Consider the following 15,218-nt stretch of genomic DNA (forward strand, 5'->3'; position numbering starts at 1 on the left):
CACAATGTCCCCATTACACCTGGGCCTCTACCTTGCTTGTCCTTATGTTTCTGTTACCTGACCTGACCCCTATCTCTTTGCTGGTGTTTGTCACCATTCAGGTGCCTGTATCCGCATGTCTTCATCACTGGATCTCTAAATATATAAGTCTGTGCTCCTGTGTCACTCTTAGTGTGTTCCTCCGCATGTGCCTGTGTCCTTGGGTCTTTGTCACCAAGTCTGGGTCTGTGTAACGTCTCTGTTTCTATATCCTTATAGGTGTCTGGTCCTGTGTCTTTGTGTTCTCCTCTCATCTCCCACTCAATGTCTGCAAGTCAGCATGTGAGTATGTCTCTGTGTTTCTAACTCTCTGTCCTTAGTGTCTTGGACTCTAGTCTTGACTAATATCTCCCTGGTTACCTCTGTGTCCCTGTGTCTCTGTGTGTCATTATGTGTCTTGACCCTTTTGCTCCTGTGTCTGAATCTTTGTGCATATCTATCTCTTAGTTTGTACGTTGTTATGTCTGTCTTCACATTAGTCATTGTGTGACTGTCTCTTGGTGACCTTGTTTTTGTCTCCCTGCCTCTTTGTGACAGAGACACTACCTTACAATGGGGATACAGAAGCCCAGCAAGAGAGCATCTGTTTCTCTGGGTGTATGTCCCTGATGCTGTCACTCTGGCTCCCTGAACCCCTCTTTGTATGTCTACATGTCCCTACATCCATTTTCTTTGTTTTGAGATCCCTCTGCCTTGTGTTTTCATGTGTCTCTATTGCTCTATTTCCCCATCCACGTCTGTGTCCTTGTTGCTGTCTTTCTGTGTATGGTCCTGTATCTTTGGTTGTAAGTATGTATACATGTGTGTCTGCTGATGTTCCTTTTTTTGTTCATTCATTCAGCAAATATTTACTAAGCACCTACTATGTACCAGGTACTGGAGATACATAAATGATTCAGTAAAGGTCCTTGCCCTCAAAAAGCTCAATCTAAGCCAGAGATCCAGACAAATAAATAGATGACTACTACACAGTATGATACATTCTGTGAGTTTGGATGGGGTGTGGTGGACTATTGGAACACAGAGGGAACTGAACTCAATCTAGGAGAAAGGTCAGGGAAGGCCTTCTAGAGGAAGTGACATGTAAGACTTAAAGGATGCATAAAATCTACCTACATGAAACCAAAAAAGGGCATCCCATGTAGAAGGAAAGGCCTAGCAGTGGTAGAGAGCACGGTTTGTTAGAGGAACTCCAAGACCCTTAAATATACCATGGGAGCCAGAGAAGGTTGTGAGTATGACTGGTGACTCAGTCAGTTTTTTGTTTTAAAAAAGTCACTTCTAAGGCTGGTATGGAGTATGTTGAAGAGAGTGGAGACTGGAGACAGGAAGGACTGTGAGGAGGCAGAAGTCCCTAAGCCTCTAGGTGGATAGGTCTGCATGTCTGTGTGTCCTTGTATATATGTCACTTAGCACATGTCTGAGAGTGTGTATCCCTGTGTCGGTCTCCATGTCCTTAAGTCTTTGCTTCTGGCTCACTTCTTGCCCTGGCCTCTGGATCTCCCAAGCTCAGATCTCCTGGCTCTGAGGTTCAGGGACTATAACAGGACATAGGCAAGGTAAGGGTGGCCCAGCAGCTGCTGTACATGAGAGCACTTCACCAGCCAGCAGAAAGCCCAGCAGGGCAGCATCCCTGGTGAATCCTTCAGCAGCCTCTTGCCTAGAACCACAGGCACATCTGGGCCTTGGTGCCTCTGCAGTCTTGGTCCCGTGGGCCCTGCCACCAACCGGATGTCTGTGTGCTGGAACTTCCCTGAGGGAGAAAGATTCAGTGCCAGTCAGAGTAGTGGCCTGAGTCCCCAGTGAGTTCTCTGAGAAGATCCTAAAGCAGGAAACCTAGAAGAAAAAGTGGAAGAGAGGAGGGGCAGCAAAGACCTGGAGGAGGCGAGAGGCTGGACATTGTAGAAAATGTGGAGGAGCCAGATGGGACAGGAGTATAGTATGGAAGTAGAGAGCCAAAGTAGATGAGATGGCAGCAGAAGGGGGACATTCAGGCTTTGCTTGGAGGAGAAGACAGGGTAGATTGGAGGGAAGGAGAGGAGAGGAGTGGGTAGGCCCAGAGGAAGTAAAAATATCTGTCCAATCCACCATCACTGCCCAAACTCTTTGGTGTGGGCCTCTGCCTCAAGTTCTGCTAGTATCTCTTGACCTACAATCTGGCTTCCTGCAATCCCCCTTTATAGCAGCTTCCAGAGGGATCTTCATAATACCCATATATGACTGTGTCTTTCCCCTGCTCATAACCTTTCATGATTCCCCATTGTCTTTAGGATAAAGTCTAATTTCTCATCTTGGAATTCTACTCTGACCACTCCAGCTCCATCTCCTACAATCTCCATTCCTTTACTCTACACTTTTGCTCAGCCTTCTAGATTCAGTGTGGATCTCTCTCCTCCAGGAGATCTTTCTTGAATTTCAAGGCTGAGTGAGGTGTGCCATCCTGGGTTCCTCCAGCTCCCTGGGCTACTTTCTAGCACTGATAACTTCCTGTGATCACTATCCATGTCTGAGTCTATCCTCTCCCAAGACCAGGAACTCTCCAAGGGCAGAGATTGACTCTTATTCCTCTTTGTGGATTGGGGGGTTGAGGTGCTGGGAGTTCACTGGCCTTTCAGCCTGGCAGGGTCTCTCTTGGACTGGTTCTCCCTGGCCCCTCTCATCCTCAGCAGCACTTACTCAAGCAGGCCACAGGCCGAGGGGATGAGACCTGAGCCATTGACCACATAGAACCCCAGATGGGGTAGGTTCAGAGTGCTGGGGTGCCTGTAGTGGTGCCAGAGGACTAGGAGCTTGAGGTGGGGCCCAAGGTGGATGGTGAGGCAGGCTGCAGCAGCCACGTGGAGCTCCAACTGGGGCCTCCTCAGTAGGGCAGGCTGGTCCCAGGACAGGAGCAAGGTACACTTGCCTTGCACAGATATAGAACTGCAAGTGATGATCATAGTGTAGGCCTGGGGTTTGTCTGCAGTAACTGTGATGATCTGAAAGTAGGTACGGGTCTGGTCCTTGTGGCCTGGCCTTGGTGGTGCCCTAAGCAACTGTCCATGTACATGCAGCCCTGGAAGGAAGAAAGTGCATGCCTGGAGCACAGGCTTTCACATGGTTATTCACATGGTCACCCATGTGAGAGGTGAGGTCTCAGGGCTCAGGGTCCAGATGAAGTAGTGCAGGTTTGTGGTCAGAGAGCTAGCTCCTGAGGAAAGTGCTTCTACCACAGCCCATCCAGCTGCTCCTTCCTGTGCAGTGTGTGGGCATGTGTGTATGTGTGTGCATGCTCACCCTAGTGGGGCTATTTGCATGTATGTGTTTGCCTCTGAGTGTGTAAATGTGTGTGTTTGATCATGTTCATATGAGTATCTCTGGGCATATCAGTGCATCTGCATATTTGGAGAAGTTGCTATGCTAGCATATTTTTTTATGTTTATATGTGTCTCTGGATATGTTGGTGTTATATGTCTTCTTTTTTTTCCTGCTTTATCTCCCCAAATCCCCCCGGTACATAGTTGTATATCTTAGTTGCATGTCCTTCTAGTTGTGGCCTGTGGGATGCTGCCTCAGCGTGGCCTGACGAGCAGTGCCATGTCTGCGCCCAGGATCCGAACTGGCAAAACCCTGGACTGCCACAGCGGAGCATGTGGACCCAACCACTGGGCTACGGGCCCAGCCCCTGTGTTATACATCTTGATGAATAGTTTATGTTGTGTGTGTCTGGTTGTGTGTTGGTACATATTGATGTGTATCTGGGGGTGTCAGTGTGAATGCATGTGAGTGTGTGTCACGGTGAGTATTTGTGTGCATCAGTGAGTTTTGTATGTCTAGACTAGCAGAGTATGTGTGCCCATGTGTGTTGAATTCTTGGATATTGGGGTGAATCTGGGGGTATCTGTGATGTGTGTCTGAGTGTGTTGATGTATGTGTCATTGTGTATATCTGGGCATATGTGGTGTGTCACTGTGTATCTGGGTGCATATTTGTATGTTACTGTGTGTGGGTGTGGAGAGTGTCAAAATATGTGTGCCTGGGTATGTCTTTGTGTGAGTTTACTATATGCTCTGGTGTGTGTGTGTCCATATCTGTGAGTGTCTTGGTGTTACAGTGTATTCATGTGTGTTTTCATGTGTCTGAGTGTGTACTTTTGTGTTAGTGAGGGCCACTGCTATATGTTTTTAAGTATCAGTCCACAAATGTCTGGGGGTGTTGACATGAATATATCCGGCTGTGGTGTTATGTGGGGTAGAGTCCTTGGACCTCTCACCTGCCTTCGGGTCATCTATGAGCTGTAGCAGGTCCCCTGGATGCCCATCCACTGTGAAGCAGATCCTCTCTTCTGAGCGTGGCTTGTGAATTACAAAGTGGGTGTCCCCATCCACTGCAAGGTAGGAGATGCAACTCTGAAGTTATGGCCCTAGAAGGCATGGGAGGGGAGAGAGGGAAGGGGAGAGAAGAGGACAGTAGGAGGCCATGTCTACTTCCCCAGAGAGAGAGCCCAGCCCTAGTGCCCATGCACAAGCTCTCCTACACTCAAACAGGAAAGTGAGGGTGGCTGTCTTACCTGAGGATGAGAAGGTGGAGCCGTTTGGAAACCTGCCTACAAAGGAGAGTGTGTTAGTGACTGATCTATCATAGTTCTAAAACTCTGGGACCCACCCCCGGCCTCTGAGTCACCTCCTCCCAGATAAAGGCCAAATTCCTGAGCTTAGCATTTAAGTCTTTTCTCAAATCTATCCCCTGCCTAGCTCTCCAGTCTCCTCTTCATGCTCCAGCCTAACTGAACTGACTATTCTTATGAGTGCTCTGCCTTCTCTTGCTAGTAACCCTTTTTTTTCTTCCACCTGGAATGTTTTCCTTTTCCTTAGCGACCAAAGATCAATTTCTAGTTATCTTTTGAGGCCAACTCTAATGCTTTTTTCTCTTGCTCTCTGCCTGTGGTAGTTAGAATTCTAAGATGGCTTTCATGATGCCCCAGTGTACACACCCTGTAAAATCCCCAGGACTGAGATATCACTCCCATAAATAGGTTATATTATGTGGTACAGTTGACATTAAAATAGGAAGATTATCCAAGTGGGCCTGATATAATTACATGGGCCCTTTGAATCTGAGTCTAGAGGTCAGAGACAGAGAAGTCAGAGAGATTTTAAGTGTGAGAAGGATTTGACATGAAGGAGTTCTCCATAGCTGTCTTTGAAGATAGAATGAACTGGGTGGCAAGGAATGCAAAAAACCCCTTAGGATCTGAAAGTGGCCCAGATGCCCTCTAGAAGCTAGGAGTGACTGCCGGCCAATAGCCATCAAGGAAATAGGGATTTCAGTCCTACAAACAGAAAGAACTGAATTCTGCGAAAAACATGAATGAGCGTGGAAGAGGACAAGAACTCAGTCTTACAGACGCCTTGATTTCAGTCTTCTGAAACCCTGAGCAGAGAACCTAATTAACCTGTGCCTAGACTTCCGATCTCCAGAAATGTGAGAAAATTAATAGGTGTCGTTTTAAGCTATTAAGTTTGTGGTAATTTGCTGTGCAGCAATGGAAAACTAATACATTGCCCCTCCTCTGTGCTCACACAACACCTATGAGAATTCTAATTGAATGGAAATAAAAACTTAGGGATCTTTGTCAGGGGAGCTCCTTGTTCACCATTTTGCTAGGCCAGTAGAGCTTTCCTGAGAGTCCATCCTACTTCCAGCTCCTCCCAGGATGTCTTTAGAATTGCCATCCCAGTGTGGATTCCCCACCAAGCACAAAAGAAATAAGAAAAATCCTTCACACTCCCAGGGCAAAGATGCCCTGGCCCACCTTCCTTCTGACCAGGAGAGTTCTCTTTGGCTTCCCAATCTAACCTGCATATTTCCAAGACTGGGACCTTATGCTCTCTGCAGTATCTTAGTCTTTCAAGCTCAGTTATGTTCAAAGTTCTTCCTAATAGCATTTATGCACACATTCATTTGTTCATTCATTCATTCAGGTACTGTTTAAACATCAGGGATATGGTGGTGAAAATGGCAGTCGTGATTTCTGACCTGATGAAGCTTGTATTTCAGTCAGGGAGGCAGACATGAATGAAATCATAATTACCAATGGTGACAAATGCTATAAGAAAAAAATAATAGAGTGACTGAGGGAGTTACAGATACTTGAGGTAGTCTGGGGCAGTGAGGGGGGAGGGTAGGAAGGACATCTGAGCTGAGATCTAAGTTATGAGCTGGAGTTTCAGTGGCAGTGGAAGAGATGAAGGTGGTAGGAAGAGGGCAGGGCAAGGCAGGTCAGAGCAATTATCAAGCAGAGAGAATAGATTGACAGAGGTCCCTGAGTGGGGGTGGGTGTGGGGGAAGGGCCCATTGAAGAAACAGAGAGGAGACCACTGGGGCTAGAGTTCAGAGAGTGACTGGGAGAAGGTGAGGTCAGAGAGGTATGGGATAGATGGTAGGCCATAAAGAGGACTTTGAACTTCATTCTAGGTATGATGGGAAACCCTTGAGGGTACTTAAGTAGGGAAAGGACATGAAGAGATCTATGTTTTTAAGTGATCCCTTTGGCTGCTGGGGGAGAATGGCCAAGAGAATCTCTTAAGAGAGGAAGCAGGGAGACCAGTGAGGAGGCTGGAACGGTTTTCTAGGTGAGACACAATGGTAGTATGCCCTAGGATAATAACAGTTGGGGTGGTGAGAAGTGAGTGCATTGGGCAAATATATTAGAGGTAACATTGTTAGGAATTGAAGATGGATGGGATATTGGGAGGGGAGGTGGTAAGGGAGAGGCGCATGTCCAGGATGTCATGCCCAAATGTGTATCCCTGTGACTTACTGCCACGGCCAACTGGTTCTAATCCTGCCCTATAAGGTCATTCCCAAAATGTCGCTCCTTTCAGGAAGGCGGAATAGTGGACTGGTGAACCACATTCAGTCTGGGACCAGATTATGTAGGTTCAAATCTCTTACTAGCTGTGTGACATGGAACAAGTTTCTTCTCTGTGCTTCAGTTTCCTCATGTATAAAATGCAGATATTAACAGTTTCTTGAATGGATTAAATGAGGGACTACAACTACAATATATAGAGAAGTTCCTGCACATAGGAAGAGCTGAAAACTGTTTACTGTTGTTATTTCAGTCTTTGGGAAATTTAAAGATAACTGTCATCATCTTCCCTAATTTTTATACTCCTCTCATTAAGTAGGGCTGTTCACAGAGCACAAAAGAATCAAGCAGACTTGCCTTGCCCAGTGATGCTCCCATTTATAACCCCACATCTTTCCCCTGTTTGGGAAGCATGAGTAATTCTCTTGTCCAACAAAGTGAATGTCAAAGCCACAGCTTGGCCGGTTTGTATCTGTTCAGCCTTCCCAGTCTTAACATTCCTCCCCTCCAAGGGTCTCTAATTCTGTGCCTATGTACTGAAGTCCAGAGAAGTTAAGTAGCTGGTTTAAAGTCTCAAAGCAGGTAAGCAAGCAGCTGTACTATCACTAGAATCTGCACAAGTCTTGTACATGCCCAGTTCCTGGTGCTCTCCATTCATACCTCCCCATCGTGGCTTAACCTCTTGCCCATGGCACTCACCATCTTTGTCAGGAGTGAGGAAAATATAGAAAGCTGGTGGGTTCAAGGATTCCACAAACTTGGATTCCACCATTGACTCAGAGAGCAGCTCTAGCTCCTCAGGGAGAAGAAGCAGGCTGACTGCCTCAGGGAGGATGCTAGAAGTCAAGACTGGCAGGTTTGAGGGGCTGCCTTCTGGCATAGGGCTGGAGCTGTTGGGTAGGCCCATTGTTGGGACTCCTGACACAGATGGTCTCAGAATTTGCCTGGTGTTTTGGAGTTATGGCAGCAGGTTATGCTGATGCCAGAGCCTTCCAGGGGGCAGGAGAGAGGGCAGAGTGGGGTGAAAGGGAGTAGGGAGGGGTTCTCTAAGAACAGAGGTGGTTATGGTACTGCTGAGACTTGTAGGACTTGAGACTGCTTGGGAATGTGCTTCGGCTCTGAGGAGGTAGGGGCCTGGATCTGGTAGGTCTAGTGGGTAATGGGGTTTTGGGTTTGTTGGGGATTGAGGTCCTAGGTTTGGAAAGTGATAAACTGAGGGAAGTTTGGTGAGGTGGGGCACTAGATTTAAGAGGTGACAGAATTTTAGAGGTCTTGGGTAAGAGGATCCCAGGTCTAGAGTGCGGCAGGTTATTTGGGCTCTTGGAAGGAGGAACTCTTGGTTTGGTGTGTGGTGGGTATTTGGGGATCTGAAGTGTGGAGACTTCAGGCCTGGGCTGTGGCAGCCTTTTGGGTGACTGTGATGTGAATACCCCAGGTTGGGGTGTGTTGGGGCATCCAGTTTAGATTGTGATGGAGCACCATGTTTGCAGTGCAGTGGAGAAACATGTTTCATAATGCCAGCTTTGGGTTGGGATGGAGTGCCAGGATTCAGAGGTGGGACTTGTGTCTTAGAATTCATGGGTAATAGGGTACCAGGATTCTGGTGTGGTGATGTACTAGGCTTCAGAAGCAATAGAGCACCAGAATTTGAAGGCACAAGGGCAGCCAGTTTCATCCTGAGAGTTGGCTGAGCCAAGGTTCCAGAATCCTGTTGTGTTGAAATTTTGGGCTTTGACTGTGCTAGAGTGGATAGAGTACTACGGCTCTGACCCAGTGGCTCCAACTCCTTGGAATTAGGCATCTTCTTTGTAGAGGCAGGAGTAGTTGAGGATAAGTAGGACTTTGGTTTCACAAGACTTGATTTGGGAGAGAACTTAGCTGCCAAAGCTGGTCAGGCTGTGCCTGCCCCTAGGCCATGCATGCTGGTGGATGAGGGCATGATGGTGCCTGGTCCACCTGTGGTGGGAGTCTGTCTCCTGGCCTTCTCACCAGCCTCCTTGGGCTGCACCGTGACCAGTGAAGTCAGAGGTGTGACAAAGTTGTATTCAAGTGACAGGTTGAGGACTTCGGCAGCCAACAGGTAAGTGGTGGCATCACAGGCTTGGAAGCGTGCCTCCAGCAGTTTTCCAATGGTGACCTATGCCCAGAGGTGGCAGATGAAGTGGGCTACACTGGGGACTGGCTCCCCTGGGAAAACAAAGGCCTTCTGGCTGCTGTTGGTGGCCACCTCACTGTGGCGGGACATGAGAAGCTGACCCCTGGGGCCATGGGTTGCCAGGTAGATGCCTAGTTTCTGCTCACCTGGTTGCACCTGTTCTGCCACCACCAGCTCTGAGCCACCAAAGTAGTTGGGGAAAAGGACCCAAGGGGAGGCCCCAACTAAGTCCCGCAGGTAGTCCAGACGCACATCTGTCAACAGAGGCATGAAGATCTCCTTGTAGAGGCCCTCCAGATGTAGGGCTGCATCAGTGTCCTTGTATATGTGCCAGGCTGCTCCCCAGTTCTCCAGGGACAGGTGACGTAGCAGTGGGAAGTCAGCATCATCCCAAAAAACTAAGCTGAAAAGATTCACCCTGTTGCCCAGTGCCTGAAGGATGTTGGAGAGGATCACACTGGGGGTCATCATGTCGGCTGTGGGCTCTCCATCTGTCAGGAAGATGATAAGAGAGATTCTCCCCACACTGGGGCCCCTCCCAGGCTCCTAGTTGCTAGGGTACAGCACTGAAGCAGCTGCCAGCAGAGCTGTGTTGATGTTGGTCCCTAACTGGGGAGTAGACTGTGAGACCATCTTTTCTAGTTACTTCTATCCCCATTGCAGACACACTGGGCATCTCACCAACCTCCCAGGCTCAGTCATATCTCCTCATCTTTGCTCAGACTATTTCCACTGCTCATCCTTCCCAACTCCCTTACCCCCACACAGAGATCTAACAGTGGGGCCCATATGTCCTTAGCTTTTAGCACTCCCTGTCTCAGACTGTGCTTTGCCAGTTTCCTGGGGGAAAGTCTCATTCTCTAGTCAGAATGGCAGCTCCCCAAAGATAGCACCCCCACCTCCATGCTACAGGGGAAGAAAGGGCTGAGTTGACAAGAGGTGGTGGGTGGGGAAGATTTCAGTAATTGTCTGAGAGAGGATTGATCAAAAACCAGAATCAGGGCAGTAGCTTGCTCAAATAAATAAATATCTAGGAAACAGATCTTGGAAATAAATATCTGGATTATTGATTTTGAAAAACTCTTAACAAATTCTTCTGAGTATGTGCTTTAAAGAAGAGGAAACTCAGGCCCAAAGAGAAGTGTGACCAAAAATACATGGAGAATCAGCTGTGCTCTTTCCACTAGGAAAAGGAACACAGATGAAGGGACATATTTGTATAAAATGTAATAGTGATATTTCAGGCATTGTGATAAGTGAGGTGGATGGGGGAATGGAGGGAGCATTTCAAGAATTTCCCATATAACCACAGTCTGCTCATTTGGGTAGGTAGGTCTGACACTTACAGCCACCAGCTTCCATGTGGCCCAGGTAGTCCTTGGCATCATAAACATTCTGGATGGTGGCCTGGATGGAGCCTCCAGCTTTCCAGACACTAACTGTGTCAGAAAAGGAGATGATGTTGAAGTAGTCATTGGCCTGCAGGTCACCAAGGATCACATTCATGGCCGTTTTAGTCTGTGGGATTTGGATGAAGTGAAGGAGATGGACCAAGACTTGAGGTCTTGTTGAAGACTGAAAGGCTCTTTGTATATACGGGACTAAAGTCTAAGCATTATATGATTTTAAGACTCTCTGACTCCAGCACTCTATAAGTCTAGGATTCTCAAATCAAAATGCTCTAGAGGCTCTATGGCCCAAAGCCTAGAACTGCATTTGTCCAATGGGAGCTGCTAACTATAGCTATTTAAATATTAATGTAAGTTAGTTAAAATTTTAAAATTCTGTTTCTTCACTTGCAGTAGCCACATTTCAAGTGTACGATAACCACATGTGGCCAGTGGCTATTGTATTGGAGACCTCAGAATTTTAGAACCTTTCCATCATCAAGAAAGTTCTCTTGGACAGTAGTGGTTTAGAAGGTTCAAGCTCTATGCTTTCAGAGCAGTAGGCTCTATGTGTTCCATGGTTCCTGGAACCCATGACTCAGGATTCAATGATTCCAAATTTCTAAAGTTTAAGAGCTTTATGATTCCGGATCTTTATAGCTGCCTTTCAATGACTTTGCATGCATTGGTTCTGTTCTATCTAATCTGTTCTTCTACTCACCGTACGTTTCTTGCAGGCTGGTCTTGTTACCAGCCCCCAGATAACCCAGATTCCATTTCGTCTCCACAACTTTACTCTTATTGTGTCCTGTAGATAACAGACTTTCCTACTTCCTTTTTATTTGTTCATGTCTTCACTGTTCCTTCAGTTGCTCCTTCTCTGGGCAGACCCTCCTTCATTGCCTACTCTGACCCATGCCCTTTGCACCCACACATTCCCATTCCCAAGCTGTTCACTGACTGTCTTATGTAGAATATTTTCATTCTCCATCCAGGTATTGAGCTCTCTGAGAACAGAACTTAGAAAGCTTCTTCCTCTTGGCTCCCTGCTCCATGACAATACTTAGCATAGGGCTAGACATGTAGGAGGTTCCAAGAATAGGGTATATAGGTTCTAGTATTAGAACATTATTTATAGGACACTTGCTATATTCCAGGCACTGTGCTAAATACTTTAGATGCATCGGCTCATTTAATCCTCACAGTAACACAATGAAGAAGGTACTGATATTATCCCCATTTTGCAGGTGATGACACTGAGGCTCAGACAGGTGGAATGACTTGTTCAAGGTCACACAGCTAGTCACTGATGGCTCAGGGACTGAAATCCATATTTTAGAGATATTAAATCCAGTTATTTTAAGCACAATATTATACTTTCAACCCTTTTTATAGGTATGAGTTCCAGAGACCACAGGAAGGGCACTTGTGGCCCACCTTTCTCTATATCTGAAACTGATAGAAAATGCTTCAAATGCTTCTAAGTGGATCAGTCTTTCCTGCCATAGGATGAACTCAGGGATAGGCCGCACATTCTAGGATAGGTAGCTAAGCACCATATTTTTGTTTTCATTGAGAGGGCTGAGACATAGAGGATAGCCTTTCCTGAGAAGCTCCTGTTAACCAGGGACAGATTAGGTTTTTAGAAGCATGTTGTTTAATCTCCTATTATTTTGAGATTTCCCAGCTATCTCTCTGTTATTGACTTCTAGTTTAATTCTGTTTGGTCTGAGAACATACTTTGTATGATTTATATTCTTTTAAATTTGTTAAGATGTGTTTTACGATCCACAATGTAGTCTATCTTGGCAAATGTTCCATGTGAGCTTGAGATGAATGCGTATTGTGCTGTTGTTGGATGAAGTATTGTGTAGATGTCAATTACATCCAATTGATTGATAGTGCTGTTCAGTTCAACTATGTCCTTATGGATTTTCTGCCTGCTAGATCTGTCTATTTCTGATAGAGGGGAATTGAAGCCTCTAACTATAATAGCGGATTCATCTATTTCTCCTTGCAGTTCTATCAGTTTTTGCCTCATGTATTTTGAGACTCTGTTGTTAGGTGAATACGCATTAAGGATTGTTATGTCTTCTTGGAGAATTGACCCCTTTATCATTATATAATGCACCTCTTTATCCTTGATAATTTACTTTCTCTGAAGTCTACTTTGTCTAAAATTAATATAGCTGTTCCAGCTTGCTTGCTTGCTTGCTTTCCTTCCTTCCTTCTTTCTTCTTAAGATTGGCACCTGAGCTAACATCTGTTGCCAATCTTCTTTTTATGGTTCTTTTTCTTATCCCCAAAGCCCCCTGGCACATAATTGTATATTTTAGTTGTGACTGCCCCTGGTTCTGCTGTGTAGGATGCTGCCTCAGCATGGCCTGATGAGCAGTGCTATGCCTGCGCCCAGGATCCAAACCAGTGAAACCCTGGGCCGCTGAAGCGGAGCCCGAGAACTTAACCACTCGGCCACGGGGCGGGCCCCTCCAGCTTTCTTTTGATTAGTGTTAGCATGGTATATTTTTTTTCCATCCCATTACTTTTAATCTGTGTCTTTATATTTAAAATGGGCTTCTTGTAGACAACATATACTTGGGTCTTGTTTATGTTTTGTTTTGTTTTAATCAACACTGACAGTTTCTGTTTTTAAGTCGGTGTATTTAGACCATTCATGGTTAAAGTGATTACTAATTTGCCATATTTAACTGTTTTCTATTTGTTGTCCTTTCTTTTTTTTTTTTTTTATCTTCCACTCTTTTTCTGCCTTCTCTGGTTTCAGTTGAGTGTTTTATGTGATCTCATTTCCCTCGTCTCTTAGCATATCCATTTTGTTAAAAAAACTTTTCTTAGTGGTTGCCCTAGAGTTTGCAATATGCTTTTACAACTAATCCAAGCCCATTTTCAAATAACACTATACAGCTTCATGCGGAGTACAAATACCTTGTAACAGAATCTCCCAATTCCTCCCTGCTGTCCCTTATAACGTTGCTGTCATTAATTTCACTGATCGATAAGCTATAGTCACTGAATACATTGCTGCTATTACTATTTTGCACAAATTATTTGTTACATAAAGTAATTAAAAAATAAAATATTTTATTTTACCTTCATTTATTCCTTCTCTAACACTGCTCGTTTCTTTATGTAGTTCCAAGTATCTGAACTAACCATTTTCCTTCTCTCTGAAGAATTTCTTTTAACATTTACATGTGCAAGGCAAGTCTACTGACAAGTCCCTCAATTTTTGTTTGGCTAATAAGGTCTTTATTTCTCTTTCACTTTGGAAGGATAATTTTGCTATACAGAATTCTAGGCTGGTGGCTTTTTCCTTCAACACTCTAAAAATTTCACTCCACTCTCTTTTTGCTTGCGTTATTTCTTAAGAGAAGTCCCATGTAACTCATCTCTGTTCTTCTATAAGTAAGGTGTTATTTGCTACTGGATTTTTTTTCAGGATTTTCTGTCTTTGATTTTCTGTAGTTTGAATAGGATACGACTATGTGTAGATTTTTTTGGTATTTATCCTGCGTAGTGTTCTCTGAGCTACCTGTATCTGTGGTTTGGTGGGTGTCATTTATTTTGGAAAATTTGTATCCATTATTCCTTCAAATATTTCTTCTGTTACTTTCTCTTTCTTCTCCTTTTGGTATTCCCATTACACGTATGTTACACTTTTGTAATTGTACACAGTTCTTGGATACTCTCTTGTGTTTTTTTTTTTCATTCCTTTGTTCTCTTTGCTTTTCAGTTTGGGAAGTTTCTATTGACATATCTTCAAGCTCATTCATTCTTTCTCTGCCCGTGTTTAGTGTCCTAATGAGCCCAAAAAAGCTATTCTTCATTCCTGTTGTAGTGTTTTATATTTCTTCCATTTCCTTTTGATTTTCTTAGTGTGTCCATCTTTGCTTACATTACCTATCTATGCTTGCACGTTGTTCACTTTTCCCATTAGAGCCTTTAGCATATGGTTATTTTAAATTCCTAGTCTGATAATTCCAATATCTATGCCATATAAGTCTTGTTCTGATGCTTGATTTATCTCTTCAGACTGTGATTTTTCCCTTTAGCATGCCTTGTAAATTTTTGTTGAAAGCCAGACGTGGTGTATGAGGTAAAAGTAACTGAGGTAAGTAGGCTTTAGTGTGAGGTTTTATGTTTATCAGCCTAGGAGTTAGGTTGTGTTTGCTGGCTGCTGCAGTTGCAGGTGTCAGAAGTTAAATTTCTTCTAGGGTCCTTGTTTTTGTCTCCTCTATTGTCTTGGGTTTCCCTAGAGACTCTTTCTTAAACAGAGTCTAGGCTTCCAGTTCTTTCAGCTGTAACCTCCTGGTTAAACAGGAGGCCAGTTGATGTGGTGGTAATGTGTAGGGGGAGGGGAAGCATTCCTTAGATCTATAATTAGGTCTCAGTCTTTTAGGGTGCCTGTGCCCCTGGAATATGACCTTCACGAGTGCTCCCCAGCTTCTTTCTCACCTTAGATGAGATGGAAATGTTAGAAAAATTTGGAGTTGGATATATGCCTTCCCCTACACTGAAGGCTAGAGGGAGACAGTTTTCAATATTTCCCTTCCCCCAGTTAGGTTACACTCGGGTAAAACAAGTCAGTGAGCCTTAGGTTCCATGGGCTCTGTGGTTCAGAACTTCAAGGTAAAAAGCCTACACTGCCTAGAACACATGAACCTTACAATTCTAGAGCCCCAGAGTACTATGGTTTGAAAATGCTGCTTTCAGAACTTTACGATTCAGGCTCTAAAGTCAAAATCTCCTTGGTCTAAGACTCAAG

The 15,218-nt window shown here is 45.0% G+C and overlaps 1 protein-coding gene across 1 annotated transcript in view; it reads right to left on the bottom strand.

The window, feature by feature from the left end:
- Positions 1–1,577: 1,577 nt before the first annotated feature.
- Positions 1,578–15,218, bottom strand: part of ITIH6 (inter-alpha-trypsin inhibitor heavy chain family member 6) — a 28,788-nt gene continuing 15,147 nt past the window's right edge. Inside the window, 9 exon segments of the mRNA XM_046672873.1 lie at positions 1,578–1,787; positions 2,712–3,094; positions 4,292–4,405; positions 4,589–4,620; positions 5,675–5,769; positions 7,593–7,989; positions 7,991–8,334; positions 8,337–9,652; positions 10,394–10,565. Of these exon segments, the coding sequence (XP_046528829.1) occupies positions 1,578–1,787; positions 2,712–3,094; positions 4,292–4,405; positions 4,589–4,620; positions 5,675–5,769; positions 7,593–7,989; positions 7,991–8,334; positions 8,337–9,652; positions 10,394–10,565 (3,063 nt within the window).

Source organism: Equus quagga, chromosome 10 (assembly GCF_021613505.1).
Source record: "Equus quagga isolate Etosha38 chromosome 10, UCLA_HA_Equagga_1.0, whole genome shotgun sequence".
Classification (NCBI taxonomy): domain Eukaryota; kingdom Metazoa; phylum Chordata; class Mammalia; order Perissodactyla; family Equidae; genus Equus; species Equus quagga.